This window comes from Hemicordylus capensis, chromosome 1 (genome assembly GCF_027244095.1).
Source record: "Hemicordylus capensis ecotype Gifberg chromosome 1, rHemCap1.1.pri, whole genome shotgun sequence".
Lineage (NCBI taxonomy): Eukaryota > Metazoa > Chordata > Lepidosauria > Squamata > Cordylidae > Hemicordylus > Hemicordylus capensis.
In genome coordinates, this window is record NC_069657.1 from 329,530,424 (window position 1) to 329,557,828 (window position 27,405).

At 40.4% G+C, this 27,405-nt stretch overlaps 1 protein-coding gene across 2 annotated transcripts in view; it reads right to left on the bottom strand.

Moving 5' to 3' along the window:
• Window positions 1-14,136: 14,136 nt before the first annotated feature.
• The window catches only part of ATG5 (autophagy related 5), a 50,456-nt gene continuing 37,187 nt past the window's right edge, over window positions 14,137-27,405 (bottom strand). For both annotated transcript variants that reach the window (XM_053287670.1, XM_053287714.1), the window contains exons 7-8: window positions 17,521-17,638; window positions 14,137-14,621 (exon numbers count right to left, since the gene is read on the bottom strand). In XM_053287670.1, the coding sequence (XP_053143645.1) occupies window positions 14,485-14,621; window positions 17,521-17,638 (255 nt within the window). In that variant the 3' untranslated portion in view covers window positions 14,137-14,484. The remainder of the gene's footprint in view (window positions 14,622-17,520; window positions 17,639-27,405) is intronic.

Consider the following 27,405-nt stretch of genomic DNA (forward strand, 5'->3'; position numbering starts at 1 on the left):
AGAGAGACAGAAAAGACGGGATAGAAAGCTAGCGCCCGTTATCATAACGGGCTTAAAAATACTAGTAGGACATAAATGAGACAGAGTTAATCATTTCCCCCATCTCATTCATTTAACTGAGAGAGAGAGAGATCTATACACATACTTGTCTCCCATTGAAACCAATGGGACATGCAAGTGTGTAATTTCGGCTGGATTGTGACCATCATTGGGCTTTGTTTAAAATTGTTTGTTTGTTTGTTTGTTTGATTAAGTGCCGTCAAGTCGGTGTCTACTACTCTTAGCGACCACATAGATAGATTCTCTCCAGGATGATCTGTCTTCAACTTGGCCTTTACGAGATGATCTGCAAGCTCTAGTAATGAAAAGAGAGGTCCTAATCCAGCTAAAGTTGTTGTGACAATCTCATTAAAATCTATGGGACTATTTTATTTAATGTTATTTATTTATTACATTTCTATACCGCCCAAAACGCAAGTTTTCTGGGCAGTTTGAGTTGTGACTCCCAGTTGCTTTCAATAGTTAAGACTGTGGACCAAACTACAGGTCATCTCATACTGTGCGGGAGGAGACAATGGTAAACCCTTCTGTATTCTACCAAAGAAAACCACAGGGCTCTGTGGGTGCCAGAAGTTGAAATTGACTTGACAGCACACTTTACCTTTACCACACCATGGTTCCAGAGAAAATGGAGCTCCCAAAGTTTGATCAGAACATGCAGAATATCTAGTTTTCTTCCTAAATTAGCGATGAAGGATTTCATTTTCTGTATTTCTTGTAGAATGCAAGTACTGTATTACCCTGGTTGGTTGCCTTTCCAAAATGGCACTTAGACATACGGAAACAAACAACAAAACAGTGAAGACATCAAAACTGCAAATCAAAATTTAAAATGTGCTCTTTTGCAAAAAGGGCTCATGTTTTTAATTTAATTCTAGGTTAATATTCACTTCACATTCACAGTCACAACTTTCACACTACCTATAACATTTTTTATTTGCAAAGGTCAACAGAACAATTATTTCAATATTCTAGCCCTTATCTTAGAGTCAGTTTGTACATTAAAAGGGGGAGAAGAAAAACCTTGAGCCTCTGGACTTCTCCTTTCCCGAATCTTTTGAAGTATAAAGCACTTGTGAGCTCTTCCATCTCCTAACATCCCTTTTGGATGATCTAACTTGAATGGAGCATAAATTGGGCATACCTACGCTTCCCATGTCCAAATGCCCAGAAACAAGCCTTTAGCAATGCATTGTTCTTTTGGAAAAAGCAGGATGCTGAGGGAGCTCTGATCTTTCCATTCCTGAGTTGCTGCCACGAGGATTAGGTGTTTACAGAGTTTTCTTTTCAGTGTAGGTGGAGCTGCATATTGTCTAATACTAAAGTTGCTTAAGGGTTTCATTTGGCCTATAGGAATGTATAAGAATTACTTCATCAAGTACTTCCCCAGAATTAATGGTTTATGTATTTCGTAAACTGTGCTTTTACAAAAATCATGAAAAGAACCCAAACCCCATCCAATAAATTACAGCAGGAAAACAGAAACAACATAATGCTGTATTTGGGGCTGCCTTTGTATGTAGTGCGGAAACGTGAGTTAGTTCAAAATGTGGCAGCCAAACTGGTCTCTGGGTAACTCGGAGAGACCATATTATGCCTGTTTTAAAACAGTTGTGCTGGCTGCCGATCTGTTTCTGGGCAAAATACAAAGTGTTGGTTATTACCTTTAAAGCCCTGAACAGCTACCTTCGAGTGCACTTTCTTCTGTATGTTCCCCATCACACATTGAGGTCATCTGGAGAGGTCTGTCTCCAGTTACCAACAGTATGTCTGGTGGCAACTCAGAACCAGGCCTTTTCTGTAGCTGCTCCTGGCCTATGGAATGCACTCCGGCAGCTATCCACAGTCTAGGTTCGCTGTTGGACTTTAAGAAAGCCCTACAAACCTACTGTTTGGCCTAGCCTTCCAAGATTTTTAATTTTAAAAAAGTATTTTAATTGGTTTTAAATGGTTTTAATTGTTTTTATATTGTTTTGAGCACTATGTTTTAAATGGTGTGTGTTTTTGTGTCTTTTTAAGCTTGTTGTACACCGCACAAAGCCTTCAGATGGGGTGGTTTATAAATGTAATGAATTAAAACAAACAAACAAATAACCCATTTTGCCTACATAATTCAAAGGTGTGCATCCTAGGTAGCATAAATGCAATAACATGAGCACACATCATCAAATCAAATCAAATCAATCTTTATTACGGTCACAGACCAGCGTAGCACACATTATTTTTCCTGCCTTCTCCTCCCTACAGCAACATGGGTGTCTGCAAGACCAGGGAGGGGACAAAGCCTGCAACCCTATATCCACTTATCTGGGAGTAAGCCCCATTGAATTAAATAGGTCTGCTCAACCCAGGGGTGCAACTGCCCCTTGCCCCCCCATGCCTATGGCTCTCTAGACCCCCCTTAAAAAAAACTGCTGAGGGAGGGTCATCATGGGTTTCTTGGGAACAATATGGGAAGTAGCCTGGGGAAATGTAGTGGGAGGGGAGAATCCCCAGAAACGGAGGACAAGAATCTTTTCTCTGCTTACAGAAGTAGCTGCACCCAGTTTCAAGGAACTGCCCCTTCTCACTGCTGCACACATACCTTGGCTGCCTTCCACAGCACTGCCAAGTGTCCCTCCCCAGCCCTCAAGGGCACCTTTCAGGAAGACTCATGGAACTGCAGAAGGGAGGAGGTGGGCAGGGAAACTTGTTTGTGCTTGTGCTGTTGTGCTCAGCTGCTTAGGATAAGGAAAGGCAAGAGAAAGATAGAAACTGGGAATGGGCACTTCCATTTACACATGCATACTCATTGGCCTACACTGGATGACCACAGGAGACTTGACACAGCATGTGAAAAAGATATAGGTGACTTCCTCAACAAAAAGTTGAACATGAGCCAGCAGTGCAATGCAGCTGGTAAAAAGGCGAATGCATGCTCAGGGGCTATATTAACAGAGATGTCATGTCTCCATCATGAGAAGTAATAGTTTATTCTGTGCTGGACAGAACTAATTTGGAAGGCTGTGTCTAGTTCTGGCACTGCTAGAAGAGGTTCAAGGACGGCAGCCCAAATTATGAGGGGTTTAACCCTCATCTGGGGCCAGGGGTGTAGCTACCATTGAGACACTGTGTTCGGTCCATATGGGCTGCTGAAGGGAGCTGGTGCTGCTGAAGAGAGTGCTGGCTGTGATTGGCACCAGGGCTTGTGAGGGAATTTTAAAATTATTATTAGCAGACCCCTGTCAATTGAGCAAAGAAGCACCTTTTAAAAGTGGTGATTATCTTTATTTAGTAGGTGAAGAAAGCAACTGGCCTTATCTATCCCCAGCACAGCATCCTTCCAGTGGCTGTCGCAGGTATCTGTTTTAGGTTTATTTGTTCAATTTTGAGCCCTTTGGGGACCAGGAGCCATTTTATTTATTTAATTAATTTATTTCTATATAAACCACTTTGGGAACTTTAGTTGCAAAGTGGTATATAAATATTCATCATCATATTATTAATTATATTTATTTATTTATTATTATTATTATTGTTGTTGTTGTTGTTATTATTATTATTATTATTATTGATGGCTCCTGCCACCACCTGCTGCCACTGTTGTCCACATGCCTCCCTCCCTGCTTCCCTCCCTCCCTGGGACTGGCAAAAATCTGGCATGCATAGGGTGTGGGTCAGGGGAACCATTTGCTTGCCCTCGTCAGTATTGACAAAGCTAACAGGAGCTAGTGACTTACCCACCCAGTGTATGTTGTTGAGTTGTGATTTCATTAGCCCTTATCAGCTTTGGCAGCACCAATGAGGGAGTGCAGATGTGCACCAGCTCTTTGCCAGCTCATAGGAGGACAGAGGGAGGCAAGGAGGCATGCAGGTACCTGGTGGTGGCAGGAGTCACCAACAAATTAAAAGCTGCCTGAAAAAAATTCAGCAGCACCTATGGCACCAAAAGGGGGCACAACGGTCAGTTATGGAACTCAGGCCCCTGTGACACTCGTGCTACATGAGTATCACATGAGTTTCAGGTCACATTAGGTCAGATGAGATTAGGGTGGTCTAACCATATGACTGTGAGACTAAGGCATATGAGGAAGAAGCTGGGTATATTTAACCTAGAGAACATATTATAGCCCGTTTCAAATATTAGAAGGGTGGTTGTGATGAAGAAGCAGATGGGTTCTCAGCTGCTCCAGAAGGCAGGACTAGAATCAATGGCTTGAGATCACAAGAAAACAGATTTAGGCCTGACGTTAGGAAAGATTTCCTAACTGTTAGTGATCTTCTACAGTGGAACCACCTGCCTTGTGCAGTGGTGGGTTCTCCTTCTCTAGATGTTTTAAAATGGAGGGTGGACAGGTGTCTACTAGGGATGCTGTCAGTCTCCTGCACTGAGCAGGGGGATGGACTAGGTTCCTTACAAATCTAAAATTCTATGATTCTGTGAAGGAACGAGGAGAAAGGGAAGCCCATTTCATGGACAGGATGTACATTTATGAAGAGAAAGTTAGAATCCAGACTGAAGTTCTTTTGGGAACTGGAAATGGAAAGAAAGAATGACTTTTACAAGTCCTGACATCAGAGTCATTTCCTCTCACACAAAAGACTTGTACCACGTGGATCTCTTTCCTGAACTGGCATGAATTAAAAAGCTCAAACTCACTCAACCCTGTGAGTAACAGCACTAAATCTTCATACTACCCTTGTTCAACTTACAAGACAACTTTTTGTTGTATTCAATAGATGAATCATATATTCTTCCATTATTCTCCATTTCCTTTATGGCTATATATCTTCCTTTTCCTCCTCTTATCAGTTCTGAAGTATGATTAAATATTCTGCTTCGTTGAACATCCACCAATTCTCATCTACCAATTTCCTTCCTACCCACACAGAAAAGTTTTAGAGCTGAAAAGAAAAGTAGTATGGGCAAAAAATGTCCTGCAATTGTACGCTAAGATGCCTCAAGGTTGTTGATTAATATAAACTCTTTCTGCAATCTAGTGGTGGTATTTAGATTCTTTTGTGCAGAGAAAGTCCTAGACTTCCTCTGTATTACATGACGAACTGCGTTGCAAGAATATGTCTGCATGATGAGTCTTCCCAGAATCATCATACTTGTGAGAATGTCTCTATGCCTTGATGTTCTCATCTGACTCCGCATTATTCACCCTCCTCTTTATTTAAGGAAAACCACACGCCAGCCACAACTGTTTGCCAACTCGGCATGAGGTAGCAATAGGTTCCCCAGTTGAAAACAATTCCTCCACTCTAAACCTCAGCCTTATCGGAATTTGGTTTGATAATCTGGACATGTGGTGTTGCAGAGCTTTGAATTAAAGGACACTATTTATTTATTTATTTATTTATAATTATTATAATTATTATTTTAAATATGCAGTGTTTATGGGATGTGAAAAGTTGCTTCATACTATCTAGTCATAACATTAAATGTCAGAGACCAACTGGGTGAAAAAAAGGGAATTCCTTTATTCATGAAAATATTCTTTGTGTGGTTTTGACAAAACAACTGCAAGCTGTGTTTTAGTTAACACATGAGCTGGCAACACAATTCTTATTTCAAAAGGAGCCAGAAAATGAAAGGGACTTCAAACTGAACCAGATCAAATTCATATTCTTAAATGAGAATATAAAAATCTGCACACAGAGACAATCTGCTTTCATGCCACCACCCTTTGCCCCACTGTGCTTGCTGTACTGTATCGAAATGATCCATCCATCCAGATGCAAGCTGTTAAAAAAACAAAACACACACACAATACAAAACCACACACACACACAACTCTGGAGAGCGTGGGAAGTTAAGTCTGTGTTTCCTATACATTAATGATTACTTTCAGCTGTGTTGGCAAGTGTTTAAAACAATTGTCAGCCTTTAATGTTACAATGTAATTTTTTCCTTCAACATCTTAACTGAATGGGAATAATTTCATCTGAAGAAAAGTATTAAATTTGATTTTAGAGAATATTAAGGAAGAAAGATGGACATACAAAGTCACCTGTAGGAATTAGGGTGCTTTGTATTCAATTCTCAGGAAAAGGAAAGATTGGCTGATGCACAAGTGACATATTGTTTGGTTATTATATTCTTACTTGCTGTGTTTTGCAACCATTGCTTCTGTTTCTCTATGGTTTGAGCAGCCGCAGTCATCTGAGCAAGACAATTATGCATAACAACTAATAGTCTCTGGCCCTGATCCACTTAAGGAGATCCTCAAAGGATAAGAATCAATGTGCAGCTTGCATGCAACATCATCTTAAACAGTAGTCAGTCCTGTAAAAGGTATCACCTTTCCTTGTTGTCTTCCTAATTCTGTAGAACGTAAGAAGCTGAAGTAATGAGAAATGGAAATTGTGATTAACTTCATTACATATTCCATTTATGGAATAGCGTCTCTAGTGAGGTTCACCTGGCTTCATCATTTTGTTCTTTTAGATGCCAAGTAAAGACCTTTTTGTTCACTCAGGCCTTTTAAATTTTGATTTTTTAAACTTTAAAAAAGTTTTTAAAAATTGTATTGCATTTTGGGGTGTGTGTATGTATGTTGTGATTTCATGTGAGACGTGTTCTTACTTGATGTTTTAATGCTGTGTTGTGAGCTGCCCAGAGAACAATTTGTTATGGGGCAGCTAACAAATACAATCGATTATTCTTTATTAATTATTTTATTATTATTATCATCATCATTATTATTATTATTATTACTATTACATCATGCTTGCACATTGGGCATTAGGTTCCTCAGTACACTGTAATATGCAAATGCAAATGAAAATTCTAGGGTTTAATATTCTTATACTATATAGTGTTTGTGTAGGGTTGCCGCTGGCACTCTGAAAACAAGGAGAGAACAGCAGTGTTATTGTTCTGCCCACTTCCACCTGGGAAAAGTCTGCCTCCAGGTCTTTACTAACTGGTGGTGGCAAGAAGAGGCTACTGAGAGAATGAGAGCTACTCTCCAAACACCTTTCGGCCGCTGACTCTGCTGTCAGCCGCCTCTTCTTCTCCCAATTTCCTCTGGAACTAGGCCTTTGCCAGGGGCCAGAGGGTGTGGCCAACAGAATCTGCTTGTCTATTTGTAAATACAATAAATATTACAAAGGTATTGTTAGATACCTATGCTCTCTTGTTTAAAAGAAGCAAAAGCTTGTAGTCATCTGTTGTCCCTGGATTTCTCCCTGCTGTGGAAATCGCTTTATTTATTGAATACATTTATATACCACCCCATACAAAGAAGTCCCTGGGCAGTACAATAATATGTTGTCCTGAAAGATCGTAGAAGCGTATTTACCTGGCCCCAGTAGCTCATCCAGCCAAGAAGCACTCAGAGAGTGCTTCTTGTCTTCCTTATGTTTTTGCAGTGTATTTAAAAAAATGTTGCCCTAGATTTAAAAAACACACACAACACCACTATGAATTCACTGCATTTGGCAGTAGCTTTTGCCACTTTGTCAAATGCACAGCATTCATCACATTCTGGAGCACAGACCAACATCGCAGCTTGACAATAATAAGTATGTCTCTTGGAGTTTCTGCCTTAAGTGCAGTTGCACACCATTGGCTCACTACGAGAAGTATTTATTTAGGGTTTAAGTAACCACTTCGCTGCAATGTTATGGCAATGCCCTATTTGCCTGGAGACAGTTAGCAGTACCTTTGTAGTTCTTTCCCTACCACAAATGAGTTAATGCCACTAGAACACACAGCCGTTCTAAACAACCTATAAAAGCTGGGTCATGTGGAGGGTCCCAGGGTATCAGGAAACTCTTTAAATTATACTCCCACATCTTTTACAATTTACAAATCATGATAGACAAATATTGTAAAAACCCTTGGGAAACAGGAAGATTCTAGTCCATAGTTAGCTAGCTCCAGGAGAGGGAAAGCACAACCTTCTTATCAAGAATCACCTTCAAATATGAGCATGATTTCAAAGGAGTCCCTAAAGACAAACCTTGTTGGATTAATTATCACAGCAATACTTCTGAAGGAACTGTTTTGGTATTTCTATTTCGTGAAAAGAGCAGAGATTTTCTCTGATTCTTCAGATATGCCAACATTTTGTGGGGAAGACCATATTGCAGGCAGTGAGAGCCAGCGTGAGCATGGTGTAGTGGTTAGAGTGCTGGACTAGGACTGGGGAGACCCGAGTTCAAATCCCCATCCAGCCATGATACTTGCTGGGTGACTCTGGGCCAGTCACTTCTCTCTCAGCCTAACCTACTTCACAGGGTTGTTGTGAGGAGAAACCCAAGTATGTAGTACATCGCTCTGGGCTCCTTGGAGGAAGAGCAAGATATAAAATGTAAAAAATAAAAATAAATAAACCCATCTATTGAGAAAGCTGAGAAAGACAACCACATTATGTTGTAGGACTCACTGGGTGAAGTAATAGTAGAATAGTATTTGTTTTTCTGCTGGTACAGTTAAAAGAACTAATTTGTTATGTTGTCTTCAGCAGTCTTTGTTAATATTATATTTTGTTTCCTCTTTAGCCCTTTCTTAACAGATACAATAATTATTAGGTTTCCCCCATTCACAATTACTTTATTTGTAAGGAATTATTTGAGCTTGTATTACACTGGAACAAGAATGAAAGACTTACAATACAAAGAGTATTTGTCAAACTTAAAATATATATTAAAAATACATTTCCTATGATTAAAGAAGGTGAATAACAGATATTTTTTAAAAAGACATTCCAGGTTCATTACCCCCAGTAGGTTCAAAGACCTACTTGGAAAATTCTCAAAACCCCTCAGTCAATATCCAAAGATATTTCAGGAACTTCTTGTTGAAAAGATTATAAATATTCTAAACTAAATTACTTTAAGATAGCTCAGAGACTTGTGCTCAGCCACTGGTATTATTTTCTTTTTAAAACCAGAAAGACCCCTGCCCCCATGCCTTAACAGAGAGCTCTGGAACCTTCCCTCAGTTCCACATATTTTACCACACATCAAATGGAGGGCTATTGTTCCAGAAAGGCATCCTCCAAAAAGGCACCCTCCAGCATGCTGAACTGGTGTGGTACTCTGAATCCAGGGTTTTTAGCACTGGCAGTGACTTCAAACAGAGCTGGGGGCAGCAACAAAAAAGCAGCTTTATGAAAGAAGTTGCTCACCACGCTGTTATTTGTTAAAGGGTATTCACAGATCTGCTTTATGTGGGAAACAGAAATAATAATTACAATAACGTACTTTAACACGTTATATATCATTGTAATGTATTAACGTAATACATTACAGATACATTTTATCCTGAACACAGTGGTTTAATTTATGAGGTTTATTTATGAAGATGTGCCAAACTAAGGTGACATTTTAGTATACAGCAACTGGCTAGGTTAATATGTTTGGCAGATGCTTGCCAGTGGCTCAGTGTGCAAAGTAGGAACACTGAAGCAATGTTAAAATGGGCATAACAACTCAGTCACACAAAATGGACGGTCCGTGTAAGCACTGCGAACTACATACAATAACTGTCCCACACCGCTGCCCAAATGAGGAAAACAAGGCTCAAAACCAGCAGCCAGCTCTTCTTGCATGCAATGTACACCATGGCTTCTTGGGGATGTGCTGCTTTGAATGTGTGACCTTACATGATTGGGACACACAGATTGCCCTCGGTATGAACTGGGAAAGGGCAGAAGCATCCAAATCCTCATTTCTGCTCTTGCAAACAAGTGACACCATGATGCAGTCACAAAGGTATGCGATTGCTCATGTTGCAACATTCTTATTTTGTTCAAGTATTTGGACTAGGGTGTAGAAGCAGGAGGCATCCAAACTGCTCCACTCTGACACCACACCAGGGTGAAGAAAAACTTAATTCTGATTCACCATGGTCTCAGCTAATAAAGTTACTGTTTACAGTCAAACAAACCATAATAAGAAGCCATGAAGCGGAATGGCAAACCATGCTTTTGTGCCAACAATGGTTTGGTGGGATGGTTGAATTCACAAGGCAGAATTCTGGCCGTTCCTGCACTTTCAGGTGTCCCTGCACCATAAGGAGAGGAGTGCTGAGCAAATGGGGAGTGAAAGCAGCTCTTTATCAAGGTGTGTCTGTTGTGTGTAAGGAATTCTAATGATTGTTTCATTTCCAAGCTATGGTTTGGTGCAATCTGCAATGTCTTAATGGAAATTATTTGACCAGTCAACTTAATTGTCTTCCTGGTGCTACATTTGCAAAATTATCCCCTAACAGAGAACTTGAATTCTAGGATTGTTAATAAATGAAGAATGGATTATGGTCCCCTCTTTTTTGGTACATGGTACATTAATTAAAATATTAATTGAAAGTGTAACATTTGTTAGGCTACAATATACTTTAAATCCATATTATGTGTGCTTAAGATACAAATGCAGGAAAAAGCCACCCAGTTCATAAACAGTAGAAAAATCCTCAACTGTTTAATGTCAAGTAACAATTTCTGGCAATTATTTGAACTGTTACTTCTTATAGATATGTAACTTCATCCAATTTGAATAAAATTTAACGACCTGGACACTCTGCTGGTATATCACTTCCCCCTTTGATAGATATTATGAAGTCATTTTAGCACAGTGCTAATCTGAAATTTTATTTAACCAACTACTGAATTTAGATTTATATAAATAAATAAATAAATAAACACACACACACACACAGTTCAAGCTAAAATAATAATCATTCAGAAAAGGCAAATTTTAGTTATATTTATTTCAAAGAAAGCTTTATACACTTAATAGCAGCTAAAGGCCATGGACTGGGGGGACAAATCATATTTAGAAGGCTGGTACATGATAAACAGGGAGTAACGGTTTAGTATAAAATGCACATTCCCAAACACTGCTTCTTATTGCCTTGCTAAATGGAAGAGAGAGAAAATGACAATCCCACCATTAACAGTTCACCTTGATATCATGTATTACTTCCTACAATATGAGATGTTCAGGTCCTTCCTGGTATTTAAGACTGGGGGGAAAGTATTAGCCAAAATAGTGCAAAGGAATCTCCAAACCTGCAACTGAATCATAATCTGTGTAACACATAGATAATTCTCAGGCATACTTTTAATTAAATCCTGAAATTTACAAATTACAACACACTTGCTCCAAAATAGTCACTTAGTTTTAGTTGGACTGTTCTGGAAAAGTGTTGTATACAATGCATCCTTTGTAGTCCTAGGGTTTTTTCTGATAAAACTGCCACATTAACCCCCTTTTCTCAGGTAATTCACAAAGGATTTTTGAGTGGGTTTTGTTTCATAAAGGAGATTTCCATTCAAGACTTTTCTATCCTTTTCGCTTTCCATCTTCTTCATGTTCACTCAGGCAAGACAACTGCTTTCTTTCTCTTTTAAAAAATTCAATTTGTCAGTATATTTATTTGCATATTAGGACTTTGCTACATGTATTCTATCTTTTGAGGTTTTTTTAAAAATTATAAGTTACAAAAAGATAATGGATTTGAATGAAAGATGGAGTGAGGAAAATAGCCACTAATGTTATTACAGGCTTGTGCAAGGGCTAGCACATGAGTTCATGCAGTGCTGCAGTAGGTAGGTCTACAGCAGTACTTTTGCTTTCATTTACATACGTTATTGTGCAAGTGAAATCCTTTTAAATCTTGTGCTAGAGCATTGAAGAACATGCCTTCCACGTGTGGAAAGGAATCCCCCCCCCCCCGGCTTTAGATTCCACCCTGCAACAGGACTTGAGTAAGAGATGTTATACTGCATACAACTGAGTACAGGAATAGTGACTCTGTTCTTGGGACCCCAGAAAGAGGGGCTGCCTGAAGGTGAGGGTGCTAGGGCATGGTTGCATAAGACTCTGCGCCTGCTGGGGTCCTCACACTGCAGCATAGCAACAGAGACTCTTCTAGTTCCAGCAGGTTTGGAACTACATCAATTCATTGCTAATTTTGCCCCGGGCCCCATATAATTTAGTGAGAGCCAAAGAATGGAATTCCAGAAGGCTCCATACTGTCTCCAATGCTCTTTAACATCTAAATGAAATCGCTGGGAGAGATAATCAGGAGGTTTGGTGTAGGGTGTTAGGAATATGCTGATGACACCCAGATCTATTTTTCCATATCAACTTCATCACCAAATGGCACAACTTCCCTAAATGCCTGCCTGGAGGCGGTAATGGGTTGGATGAGGAACAACAAAATGAAGCTGAATCCAAGTAAGATGGATGTACTGCCTGTGGGGGGTTGGGACCCAAGAGATGGTTTAGTTCTACCTGTTCTGGATGGAGTTACACTCCCCCTAAAACATCACGTATGTAGCTTGGGAGTGCTCCTGGATACAAAACTCTCTCTTATTTCTCAGGTTGAGGCAGTGGCCAGGAATGCTTTTTATCGACTTCAGCTAATATGTCAGCTACATCCATTTCTGGAGGTAAATAAGCTTAAAACAGTGGTGCATATGCTGGTAACCTCTAGGCTTGACTACTGTAATGCATCCTACATGGGACTGCCTTTGTACATAGTCCGGAAACTAAAATTGGTCCAGAATGTGGTAGCCAGACTTGTCTCTGGGACAACCCAAAAGGACCCTATAACACCAATTTTAAAAGAACTGCCCTGGCTGCAAATATGTTTCCAAGCGAAATACAAAGTTCTGGTTATTATCTATAGATCCCTCAACAGCTTGAGTCCAGGGAACTTAAGAGAGCACCTTTTTTGTCATGAACCCTGTCACCTATTAAGATCATCTGGAGAAGTTTGGTTATGGTTGCCGCCAGCTCATTTAGTGGTGACTCAGGACCAGGACTTCTCTGTGGCTTCTCCAGGTCTTTCAAATATGCTCCCTGTTGAAATAAAAGCATCTCCTTTTCTGTTTGCTTTTAGAAATACCCTCAAGGCCTTTCTCAGGCCTTTAACTGAAATTAATTGTAAACTATTTAATGTGCTTTTCTCTCTTGAGATTGATTTTTTTGTTTTGTGAATTTTAAGTTTTTATTGTTTTACATTTGTTATGTTTTTATTTTGTACGCCATCTAGAGATGCATATATCAGGCAATATAGAAATATGAGAAATAAATAATATGTAATAAAAGCTAGAAAGAGACAGTCCTGCCAGCAAGTGCTCGACTGTGTCACTTCTGGAGCCAGCAATGCACAAGCTACACTGCACTTAGTTATGGGAAGCAAACCTAGCATTAAAAGAATACTTTGCTTTGTGTGACAGTTGCCATCTTTCTAGGCAGAGACCTACTTTGCTGGAACTACCCCTGTGCAGGCAGAAGGGTACTGCTGGGGAGAGGGAGGAGGAACATTGCATCTAGCAGCTTAGGCTGTGTTTCACTTGTCTGTCCCAATCATTTATTTGGTGGCTGAGACCTAGGAATTCCCCCTTCCCAAAATGTCAGGCAGCCAGTGTTGATTATCTGCTTGGCAGAAGGAAGATCTTACACACTGGAGATCCCTGAAGTGGAGCGAACTGCATTTAATTTTAAAAGGAGGAACCAAGAGCACAGTTTTTGTTTTCAAACTTTATTGAGATATACTGTGATTTTGTTTCCTCCTTTTAAAATTAAAAGGAACTAATTGAATAAAGGCATCCCACAGTTTTCTCTACTTACTCAAATAAGGCATACACATTAAGAGAATATTCAGTACTCATCTGCATATGTTATGCAACAGATTCCAATCCTAAATGCATCACTTGCAGTTCAGTCATACTGAAGTCAATGGTTGACATCCTAACAACATGTGCACATAAGGAGAGATTATGGGGCTGTGATGGGAGACCTTGTGCCACCACCCCACTTCACTGTGCTCACACAGCCATGCAGAGCTATTCCGTGCTCCTGGAAGAAGAGAAGAATCATAGCGCTGAGGCTCTCTCGTGGCATGTCCACACAGTCCCTCCATGCACGCTTGGGGAGTCCAAAAGTCAGCCATGGAATGTATGAAATAAGGGGGAAAATACACTGCGGTGGTTATTTGAAAGTCGAACTGCCTGGTATAAAACTCAAAAGTATGAAATCCTGATGGAAAGCATTTTAATGTGACTTGCTCTTGCAAGTTAGCATTAACAGAACTGTTCCTCTAATTTCCACTCTAAAGACAGGCCATTGCAATTTTAGAAAACACCCCTGTTTATTGATTAATAAGAAATACAAAGTGGCACATATTTCCACTCATTTCCCATGCTTCCAGCTTCAGATTTTTACAAGAAAACAGAAGACTCAGAGCAGCCTTATAGAGTCTCTCATGTCTTAGTTGAAGTTAACGATGGCAGTGGATAAAACATGGGTGATGCAAAATACAGCCAGCTCAACTGCTCTTATCTCATGATGGATCTCCCTTCCTGTTTGGCTTGCAGCAGCAAAGTTTTCTGGTCAGGGCGTCCCCACCAAGCCTGACGGAACTTAGTTGACTTTGTAGTTCCAATCCAAGATTGATCCTCACACATACCAACTCACACTTCAATCTGCAGGCTGGGGGAGGATGCTGATGTGAAGGAAATTATCAGGGTAACTCATATGTTCGCTTAGCCACTGTAGTGGTGTCTCCAACATTGGCTCTATTCCATGAATCACCACTTGATTCTTCTTTTCACCATCTAATTCCGAGAAAGTAAGACAGACCACTAATCAAACATTCACAGGTTCAAACATGTTTGAAGTAACAGCCATTCATTTCATTACATAGTGAAATTGTGCAGAGTCCTTTCTTGCTGCACTGATTCTTATCTTATTACTGCAAATTTAACTAAATGAGCAGCAGGAAACCCAGTGATGAGGAAAGTTAGAGCTAAGACATCCCAGTGAATTCAAATGAATTCTTTAAAAAGAGAAAACTGTGTTAAACGGAAACATCATGAGTATCTACTGTTGACTGAAATGCTGTAAGAGCTGTAATTTTAATAGGCTATAAATTGGTTTATATTTCTTCTCAATATGTAGATAACAAGTATCTTGGAAAATTTGCTTGGATTTGAGTGGAACTTCCAAATTAGTGTGCTCTGGATCACAGGGTCAAAGTCCTCAATCAAAGTCATTCACAAAGGGTGGTGGGGAAAGAGATGAAACCCCTAGGGGACATGGTTCGCTGATCAGCATGGTGGGGTGCGTGTAAATACAGTAAACAATTCTACATGTCTTCCATGCCTTGCTGGTCAAGGCTGAGGATTTCCAAAGATATGCTGAAAACAGAATGTGTAGTAGCCTGGGGAAGAAGTTGTGTGTAATATGGGGGGAGGGCTGTGTTTGTGTAGGAACAGAATAAATGAAAGCAGTAAGAAGGAAAACTTAAAATTGCTAGATTAAAATAAGAATACAGATCTAAGAGCCTTACTGCCAGCTCGAAAGCGCCAATATTGTAGAAGACAAAAAACCACACTCCACTCCAGATATTTAAATGACAAACATTTATGATAACTTTTCACAGCCTATAAAATCTAACCATTAAAAAACTTCTATGCTGTTATATGAGGCTGCTTATACTGAGCAAGACCATTGGTCCATCTAGTCCATCTGCCTACACTGGGGAAGTCTGCCCACTTGCACATTTTCTTTTTCTGATAGACTTGTGGAGACAAGCGAGTGCCCATTCAACTGGTAATATTCAGACAAGCTATTCCACTTTCCCTCCAGCATAATAATAATTCAATTAAAGAAGAAGAAAACAGAGCCTAAGCTCATCATGAAGTCTCTTCTATGCTATACTGTTAAAAACGTGTCTTGTTTCCATGAAAACAATTTGTTATTTATTTTCAAATATTATCCCAATAACTCTTAGAGCAATTATGAAAAGTAGATCAGTATTTGGATCCCCATATTACAGACAGTGGACTATGAAAATTGGCTCAGCTGTGCTGGGTGACTATAGGTAAGCCAATACTTGAATAGGCCTGAATCTAGTAATTGGGGACTTCCAGCTTGCACTCTTAACCTTAAAATCACTGCTTACACTGGCTCAGACATTATTCTTGAACCGGAGATGTAAAGGCAAAACATGACAGCAGCAGTACAAAACATGACAGCAGCTCTCTTTGGAAAGTTTAAGAACTGGAAATGGTTACTGCTTTATTCTGGCTGCACTTCTTCACATTCCTACCTTATCGTAAAATGGACACACAAAACAGCAAGTGGAGATGAGCAGCTTGGCAAAGTTATGAAAATATGGGGAGTTTTGGTCTGACACATTTTATTTTTATCTGGCTCAGTTAAAAACCAGCTAATTGAATCCAAGCTGTGCAGAACCACAGGCTTGGGATCTGTATTGCATACATCATGGAGAAGGATTTCTGCCTCGCCATGGTGGGAATAGTCAGTGGGGTCAGGTCAAAGAGGGTTAAACTGAGTCAGGATATAGCCAGCCAAAAGAATACATCAAACACTGACTTTAAAAGGGCAATTAATCTTAGGCAGAAAATGCTTCCTGGGGAATGAGATCTCAATCTTAAGAGCACACTACATGATGTCGCAGTAAAAAAGTACATATACAAGCTTAGCAAGCTTTTATCCCGTGATCACAAACAGAAGGGGAGTGCTGTTTATAAGAGAAATACAAACCCTAATACTTAAAACTTCTTCCGGGCTTCTACTCAGCAAGAAATAAATGACTAAATGAATAAAGTCATAGTTTGTTGCATGGTACCCAAAATTCATTCCTGGTGCATACTGTAATTTTTGTAAAACAACTTCTGCTTAAAATATTTATTACAATTGGACAGAGCAAAAATGATGCATCAAGAGTACCAAGCAGAAAGATGGGGCTTGAAAATAAAGTTAGTGGCAATACAGAAATAGCAGCTCCATTGCCACTATATGCGCCAAGTATGTTTCAGACAAAAAACCTTTTCACAGAAGTATAAATGCCATGGGGGAGGTGGGAGCTTGCCCATGCTGACCACCAACCACATCAGCCTGTTGCAAGGCTGCACTTGCTAGATCTGATCTGATCAACTTCGGCCCTCCTACAGAAGTTGGCCTACAAGTCCCATAATCCCTGGCTATTGGCCACTATGGCTGGGGTTATGGAAGCTGTAGTCCAAAAACAGCTTGGGGTGGGGGGAGGCAAGTTGAGTAGGCCTCAGGGTCTGTTTTTGTCACACTATTACAGATGATATTATTTATTTGTCTGCAATGTTGTTCCAAGGTCTATCCAGGCAAAATCGCTAGCCAACATAAAGATTACATGGGCTAAGATGACTGGAAGTGAAGACCATGTTTTGCCTGTGGCTGCCATATGTTGAAATGATCACATGACAACACCCCATGCACAAGTACAAGAAGGACCTAATTGCCAACTGCAACAAGCTAAGTACCCACCAGGCTGCCACTGCAGCAGGCCAGCCTTGCTTATGCCCCAGGAAAGGAGGAAGCGGGGAAGTTTGCTTGCACAAACGGCACCTTTCATCCAGTTACATATCAAGGCTGAAACAAATTGCCAACGGAGTTAAAGTCTTTTGAAGGCTACGAAAGCATGTGGTTTAATCTGATCTTTTTGAATAGTACCTTCAGGATTAATTGCAGCAGGGCAAACTTCTTTTAGGAGATCCCCTAGTGTATGGAGCTGTCCATCTGCAGCAACAGGACGAAACAGCTTCTGTATAAAAGGTCGCTCAGTTGTTGCCTAGTAGTAAGAGATAACATCAGTAAAACAGCAACTAAAATCATTTACCTTAGAGAAGTATGGCAGATAAACCTAGGTTCACTGTGAAGTTCTTCCAGCCAATCTGTAGGTTGCAAGTATATACAGCAGTCTAATCCTTATGGCACACAAGTTCTAGCCTGTATTATAAAGTCTTTTATATCACTCTCTTTTGATATTTTACACACAGGAATTTAGAGGTGCCAGAGGAAATAGACATTTTAAAACTGAGATGTTGGAATGGGGCAGCGGAGATGTGGGGGGAGAGAGAGAAAGAACCAAACATTAGCAATAAGAATAACCTACCCTTAAGTTTTAGTCTTGTCCATAAAGAGTAAAAAAACAAATGTAAGACTGTACCACCTCAAAACATCATGTGTGGTATGAGGGTTTTCTTTCTTTCTTGTTTTGAAACCCCCTAATATGAAAACTTTGGCCTGCTTTCAAAACTAACATGTCAGAGAGCCATAATTAAAAATTGGGAGAGAGATATAGGAACAGAACAAAGTCATAGCAAAAGAACATGTACCATGCACTATCATTAGTCAGCAGTTTTTCTCCACAAATTGTCACTGAATATTACTCACTTTTCTCTGCAAGGACCATTACACTGGATTTTAAACAATGTACAGTATATGAACCAGTTAGCCAAACATTTTAGACAGGATGTAATATAACAAAACATAACCCACAAATCTTAATTCTTGAAAGTCAACAGATCAACAATAAAGTCTTTTTATGTAGATGTAAAAAGACTGAATCTCTTGACTGTATTTAAACCACTCTAAATTACCTTACATATTGAGCCTGCATTCTAACCATCTTATGATTTCCGTATGTGAATATTTTAGCAGTCTAAAAAATATAGTCCCTTTCGCATTACTTCTTTGTGTATTTCAGCAGCATTCCAATGATCAAACTCAAAAGTTTGATTACTTTTGAAAAAGTAAAGATATTTGACAGAGAAGTCATTGGCTGCAAAAAATGGAAAGCTCGAGACCAACTCTTCTAATTTCATGATGAATCTCATAATGTGAGTTCAAAGAATACCATCACCAATAACATTTTTAAAATGTTTCTGTTTCTCTCTCAAACCCCGCCCCCCCCATTGGTTATCTGCCCACTGCCACTATGAGGAGGATGGGAGATGGATGGTCTGATCCTCCCTCTTCCTATCCCAAACCCCTTCAGTCAAGCTGCCACCACCACTGTTGCAATGCTTGTGCTGTGGTGGCAACTGAGAGGGTGGGGAGGAAATGGAGCCATTATATCCCAACCCACGAGCTGGTTGATGCCTGCCCCCCATCACCGTTTTACAGCTTGTCAAAACGGATGAGTGCAAGTCTTTCAAACATGTTACTCAAACATTTTCTTTCAGTTGAGTAGCAAAAAAATGTCACTCAAACAAAAACTATTATCCTATGTAAAAGACTTGGAGTACTTTTCTGTTGAAAAGTGGTATATAATTCATCATCATCATCATCACCACCACCACCACCATCATCACAACAACAACAACAACTAATAATAATTAATAAAAATATATGAAAAATGCCAACAAGGAAATAATGATCTGCTATTACAAGTCTAGTCCAACTAGAAGAGGTTATTTTAAAAGAATGTACCAAATTTGGAAAGAGAAGCATCCAGACACAGAAATAACAAAACAAAGGCTAGCAGACAAGAGAAGATTCATAATAAGAAATAAAGTATTCACAGAAGTTGAGCTGGAAGAACTGCAAAGAGCAACACAGGCTCAAGATATGGAAGAAGAATTACCACCAACTGAAGCAGTTGCTCAGGCGCAGGTGGAGGAGGTGTTGGAAATAGAGGATACCACTGTTGCTGAACTGTTTCAAAATCAAAACCAGGCAACCTCCCCTTTGCCCTCACCTCAAAAACCCAAATGCCGTTTAACAGAAAAGCAACAAGAACTAAAGCAAAAAATAACTGAGCACATGAACCAAACAACCACCAGGCTTTGACTTCCAGCTCTAAAAACAGTTGCCAAAAAACAAATTGCTCAGGTATTAAAAGATGTCAATGCTGCACTTGCAGAAATAACAACCAATCATTTGCAAGAAACAAACCAACTAATGTACAGTACAGCAACAATAACAACACAAGAGCTCGGATATAAGATCAGTGGACCTGTAAAAAAAGAAAGTAGTACATCACCTAAATGGAAGATTAGAAAATAAAATCGCCAGGCTTAGATCAGATGAAAGTAAATTGAAAGATATGAAAGACAAGAAGCTGAAGAATGAAAACACCAAACAGTATCTGATCCAAAAATACCACCTAGATTCAAGGAGAATTAGAGAAGTCCTGGAAATAATAAAGCAGCAAATAACAGCAGTGTCAAAGAAGATTAGCAGATATGAAGCCAAAACTACACAACACAGGCAGAATCTCCAATTCTAGTTGAATCAGAGACATTTCTACCAAAGCATAGAAGGAGAAACTGCAAGAAACATAGAAACACCAAATAAAGAAGAAATAGTGCAATTCTGGGGGAAATTATGGGACAATCCAATAGATTATAATAAAAAAGCAGGCTGGGTGAAAGAGGTCGAAAAACATAACCAACAAATGCCAGATCTAATAACAACACCAGAATTAATAAGTGAAAGAGCAAAGAAAATGAAAAATTGGACTGCTCCAGGCAACAATGAACTGCATGGCTTTTGGCTTAAACACCTAACAAGCCTCCATAAACAACTATCAAAACAGTTCAATCACATTTTGCAAGGAGGTGATATTGAACAATGGCTAACAACTGGGAAAACTCATCTCATCATGAAAGACCCAGCAAAAGGTGCAGTTCCAAGTAATTATAGACCGATAACCTGCCTGCCAAAAATGTGCAAATTATTAACTGGAATAATAGCAGATGAAGTGATGCAACACTTATTAACTAACAAAAAGCTCCCAGCTGAACAGAAAGGAAATTGCCTGAACACCAGAGGCACAAAAGACCAGCTGCTGATTGACAAAATGATTTTAGAAAATTGCAAGAGAAGAAAAACCAATCTAGGTGTTGCATGGATTGACTACAAGAAAGCCTTCGATTCATTGCCTCACACATGGATACTAAAATGTTTAGAAACAACTGGTGTCAGCAAAAACATTCAGATATTTATAAAAAAAGCAATGAGCATGTGGAGCACACAGTTAACAATCAATGGTGAGACACTTGGAGAGGTTAGCATTAGAAGAGGCATTTTCCAAGGGGACTCACTATGCCCTCTGTTGTTTGTAATCGCTATGACCCCACTAACACAAATACTAAACAAAACAGGCCTCGGATACCAAACATCTAAAACATCAAGTAAAATCAACCATCTGCTGTACATGGACGATCTGAAGTTGTATGGAAAGTCCCAGTCAGAAATCGAATCACTGCTAAACACTGTCCGTATATTCAGTAGCGATATAGCAATGGAGTTTGGACTAGACAAGTGTGCTGCATTAATAATGAACAGAGGGAAAATAACAAAAACAGAAGCAATAGAACTGCCCAATGGAAGCAAGATCAAGAACCTGGAAGAGAAAGAACCTTACAAATACTTGGGCATTCTCCAGGCTGATAACATCGCACACACTGAAGTTAAAAGAAAAATTGGAAGTGAAGACATCAGGAGAGTTAGAAAAATCCTGAAGTCCAAACTCAATGGCGGGAACACCATACAAGCCATAAACACCTGGGCTATACCTGTTATCAGATACACTGCAGGAATAATAGACTGGACCCTGGCAGAGCTAGAGATGCTAGATCGTAAGACCAGGAAAATCATGACTATCAATCATGCTCTGCACCCCCGCAGTGATGTAGATAGGCTATACCTCCCTTGCAGCTCAGGTGGAAGAGGAATGCTGTAAGTCCATCAAACAGTAGAGGAGGAGAAAAGAGGCCTTGAAGAATATATCAAGGACAGTGAAGAAGATGCACTTCAAATGGTCAATAACGCAAAACTATTCAACACCAATGAAACAAAGCAGGCCTACAAGAAAGAACAAGTCAAGAACCGAGCAGAAAAAATGGAAAAATAAGCCCCTGCATGGTCAATATTTGCACAACATAACTGGAAAATCAGACATCACCAAGACCTGGCAATGGCTTAAGAATGGTTACTTGAAGAAAGGGTTTAATACTGGCTGCGCAAGAACAGGCACTAAGAACAAATGCAATAAGAGCAAAAGTCGAAAAGTCAACCACAAACAGCAAGTGCCGCCTTTGTAAAGAAGCAGATGAAACAGTGGACCACCTAATCAGCTGTTGTTAAAAGATCGCACAAACTGACTACAAACAAAGGCATGACAAGGTAGCAGGGATGATACACTGGAACATCTGCAAAAAATACAAGCTACCTGTAGCCAAATTTGGTGGGACCATAAAATTGAAAAAGCTGAAGAAAATGAAGATGTAAAAATATTATGGGACTTCCGACTACAAACAGACAAACATCTGCCACACAATACACCAGATATAACTGTAGTCGAGAAGAAAGAAAAACAAGTGAAAATAATCGACATAACAATACCAGGGGATAGCAGAATAGAAGAAAAAGAAATAGAAAAAATCACCAAATACAAAGATCTACAAATTGAAAGGCTGTGGCAGAAAAAGACCCAAATAATCCCAGTGGTAATTGGCGCCCTGGGTGCAGTTTCAAAAGACCTTGAAGAGCACCTCAACACCATAGGGGTCACAGAAATCACCATCAGCCAATTACAAAAAGCAGCTTTACTGGGAACAGCCTATATTCTGCAACGATATCTATAACAATTGACAATAAAATTCTGGCATCCCAGGTCCTTGGGAAGGACTCAGTGTCTCGATAAAACAAACCAGTCGATAACACCTGTCTGACTGTGTAAAGAAGATAATAATAATAATAATAATATAGAGACCTTGCCATTCAGATTAGATGTCCTAAGCACTTCTGTCAAGATGCATTTAGCTGTGCAAAATATGTTAGCCTCAAAGAAGCATAAAACAGTTATAAAACAAGTTGTTCTAGTAAGAACTAATCTGCCTAATTTCCTTTCACTATCTCTACAACTGGACTAAATTTGGCTCAAATCAATTAGGTGGTTCACAAGTTAGCCCACTTGCGCGTCAACGTTTACGCATCCGCCATCTGGAATCGGGGTGGATGACATCACCACAAATTACACCTTGAGGTATCCCTGCGTGTCCCTACAACTGTATCCAATTTGGTTCATATTGGTCCAGGCGTTGCAAAGTTGATGGGGGTGGACACACAAATGGACACATGGAATGCCAGGTGATTTCATAAGCCTACTAGAAAGTAGGCTAAAAACTGAATGTAACTAACACAAGAAAGCTTATTCCAGAATCTACATTTCTAAAAGATCCAATCACTCTGAATGTCATGTCAATTACTATAATCCATCCAAAACGATGTTAAAAAAATGTGGCTTGACTAAAACACCCACAAACAACCTGCAACAACAAAAATCTAGACAAGCAAGCCAGGTCCAAATAAAGAGGATTCACTGCCACATAAAGTCATGCCAAGTCAAGTTTTGAAAGCAAACGTATATTATAGCCCTGCTGCTGCCGTGTCTCGTATCCCTTTGCAACTGTAGCTAGAGCTCTGAATAGTCACTGTGCACTTAAAGCAGTGTGAAGATTCGACATTCAGTTTAGACAGACTTCTGTTCTTACTGCAGCTACTCTGAAGACACAGCTGCATATAAGCTGAACTAAATTACTTCTTTACATTAGCTACAATACTTATATGATCACAAGCAATTCACTATTGCAATACTGGTCATGCCCCTTCAAATGTACAGAATTCTGGCACACGTGGCCTTTAGCCCCCAAGGAAATGAATGTTTTTTAAAAGGAATTTAAAGATGTATTTTATTTCCACAATATGTCCTTATTCATGGAATAATTTTTGTGTGTGCATCAAATATTTTCCGGTGCATTTGAATCGCAATACTGCCAACAATGGGAAATAGTCAAATATGTGATCTATAAGGACTAGCCTGTATACAGGCATTTAAAAGAATATCTATACTTGAATGTTAAAGTTAGCTGTATTGAACTTTGAAGTACTGTGTTGTTCTTTTGAAATCTAATAATTATATAGTTCTTAAGAATGGGAAACAAATACATATGGAGCATACCCATAGCGGAAACCTTTAGTTGTCATGGTCTGTTATTTAGTAGAATGTTATCATTATGTCTATAACAGTATCAAAGTAATGTCAGCAACACTTAACCTAAATACTACAAATGTCTCAGAGACTGTGGTTGAATTAAGGGCAGCCATTAGAATTACACACACATCTGGAATGAAGTTAGACATTTATTTTTATGTAGTAAGGTTTATTACAATTTTGTCTAGACAATAATGCTGAAAAGATTTTGGTCACAAATAGTTTAAGGACAATTTTCCTAATCATATGTGGGCAACAGCCCATGTCTTCCTCACATCCTTTCATTTGGCAGGATATGTTGCAAGGAACAAATGCAACTTTCCTGATCTCCTACGTGATTAAGAACAGCATTATTTTGAGAACGATGGATAAATTATGGCAACTGTTTAGACTGAGTCTCCCACACAGACTGCTTACGAATTGCTTACCTACCTCCTTCAAGATGCCACCCAAAAACTAATTGTATTTATAGTTTATTCAATTTAGTTGTATTCTTTCCACAAACTTAATACACTGCTTCTAATGTTTAATCGAAGAACTACAGCTGCCTTGATGCCACACAGTTTCTGCAAATACTTGAAATGTGGTCTGTGAACAGTTCCAGTTCTTTGGCTTCCCCTGCTGCGAAAAACATCACCAGCATAGAAAGGATGCTGTAGGCATATCTGCATTTACATCAGCCAACTGTCCCTGTACACTTCTTTGCTAACATGACTTACACTGGCATATCACACACACAGCGAACAAACAGACCAAATCTAGATATCCGAAAGCAAAGAGTCAGGACAGATCACTGGATCCTGGGATAGTTGTAGATGGCTCCTCACTCTTCAGGCAGTGATTGTGGAGACTCTGTAGAGTGAAAGCTCCATAGGGCAGCAGAACAAACTGCAGCTCCCCATTATGTATGAACTTGGGGAAGTGTGGCTTGTTAACTAAGTAGAGCAGGGTTTCTTAACCTTGGGTCCCCCCCGATGTTATTGGACTACAATTCCCATCATCCTCAGCCACAAAGGCCATGTCTGGGGATGATGGGAATTGTAGTCCAACAACATCTGGGGGCCCAAGGTTAAGAAACCCTGAAGTAGAGAGTTAACAGTCATGAAATCACATCACTATTCTAGTTCATTTGAACTACAGTCTGTTAACCACAGTACCCCAGGGTCATGACCAATTAGTGACAGCAGAAGCTTCATTTTCTCTTTCATGCACAAGAAACGAGAAGAGCATGCAAGTTCAGAGCTCCCCGAGGCTCGTTTACATAATGCAAAACCATGGTTTACATGCAAACTATTCCCATCCACCAGAGAGAATTTTTCCTTGTTTAGAGACCTTTGAATGCAGCAACTCAGTTGAGACATGGTTTGTGCAAACCATAGTTTTTGGCTTCAGCTTTCTAACTTACAAAAAGCAAATCATGGTTTAGAGTCATTGTCTGCTTTGATTCTTCATCCTCTCAGTGTTCAACTTCATAAGTTCATGTTCACTCCTATCCACATAGTGCAGCTGCCTCTGGGCGAAGCAATGGCCATAATTAGACCTTATCAAGTCTAAGTAATTTACCAAACCATACCTAAACTTCCTTAACAGTGTTAACAGTACTCTCAATGTGTTTTTAAGTTTCCCTGAATTTTAGTTTAAGAGCTAATTAAACTAAGTGCCCGTGCCAAATGTTACTGCAACATGTTACTGCAACAGCAGCGTACACCAATATTAAATCAACCAAAATCCAGGTAGACTTCGTTATCCACAGATTTGTGTATCCACAGTTGGGAAAAAGACACCCAACCTCAGCATATGCACGCGCGCAGGGGGGGAATAAAGACATGCCGACCTCGCGAATCTGCAGGTGGCCAGAAATGACCGTGGAGGTGATTTCCAGCAGCCATTTTCTTTGGAGCTACAAAATGTTTCCCGTCTTTATAAAAAAATGGGGGGGGGGAGAGAAGCCAATTTTCAGCCAATTTGGGGACACAGCACAACTCAGGGGAGCAACAGAGCATGGCAAGAACCCCCTCCCCACATGAAATTCGGCCAACTTGTGGAATTCTCTGCCACAAGATGTGGTGATAGCCAACAACCTGGATGGCTTTAAGAGAGGAACATAGGAAGCATAGGAAACTGCCATATACTGAGTCAGACCTTTGGTCTATCTAGCTCAGTATTGTCTTCACAGACTGGAAGCGGCTTTCTCCATGGTTGCAGGCAGGAATCTCTCTCAGCCCTATCTTGAAGAAGCCAGAGAGGGAACTTGGAACCTAGATGCTCTTCCCAGAGCGGCTTCATCCCCTGAGGGGAATATCTTGCAGTGCTCACACATCAAGTCTCCCATTCATATGCAACCAGGGCAGACCCTGCTTAGCTATGGGGACAAGTCATACTTGCTACCACAAGACCAGCTCTCCTTTGGATAACTTCATGGAGGAGAGGTCTATCAACGGCTACTAGTCGGAGGGCTATAGGCCACCTCCAGCCTCAAAGGCAGGATGCCTCTCAGTACCAGTTGCAGGGGAGTAACAGCAGGAGGGAGGGCATGTGCTCAATGCCTACCTGTGGGCTCCCCAGAGGCATCTGGTGGGCCCCTGTGTGAAAGAGGATGCTGGACTAGATGGGCCTTGGGCCTGATCCAGCAGGGCTGTTCTTATGGGGATATTCTGTCCCCCATGTTGTTTAACATTTACCTGAAGCCCCTGGGAGAGGCTATCCGTAGGTGTGGGCTGCAGTGCCATCAATATGCTGATGACACCCAGCTCGAACTATCTTTTAAGTCAGCAGACACCAGGGAGGCAGTGGATGCTCTGAACCAGGACTCGGAGGCTGTTCTGGACTGGATGGGGGGGGAGGGAGCTGAAATTCAATCCAGATAAGATGGAAGTGCTTTGGGTTGGTAGAAATGATCATCCGAGTAAGGAGGTAAATCTGGTCCTGGAAGGAGTCACGCTCCCTCTGAAAGACAAAGTTCGCAGCTTGTGGTGCTTCTAGACCCAACACTGTCCTTGAAGGCGCAGGTAGCAGCGGTGTGCAGAAGCATCTTTTACCAACTATGGCTGGTACGCCAGCTGTGACCCTACTTGGAGAAGCTGGACCTGACCTCAGACACTCATGCACTAGTAACATCCAGATTGGACTTGGGGCTGTTCGGAAGCTTCAGCTGGTTCAGAACACTGCCTCCAGGATGCTTGTGGGTGTAAGTCACTTCATGAGCATTACATCCATCCTGTGTCAGCTTCATTGGCTACCGGTCCACTTCCAGGCTAGATTCAAGGTGCTGGTATTGATCTTTAAAGCCCTACATGGCTTGGGGCCAGGGTACCTGTTGGACTGCATTCACCCATATAAATCTGCCAGGGCCCTCCGCTCATCATCTCAGGCCCTGCTCATGACCCCACCACTAACAGAGATCCAGCTGGCAGGGACTAGAGACAGCTCCTTTTCAATTGTTGCCCCTCAGCTTTGGAACACCCTCCCTGAAGAGCTTCACCATGCTCCCTCCCTCAGTGTTTTTAAAAAACATCTCAAAAGGTACCTTTTTAAGGAGGCTTTTTAATGCTCCA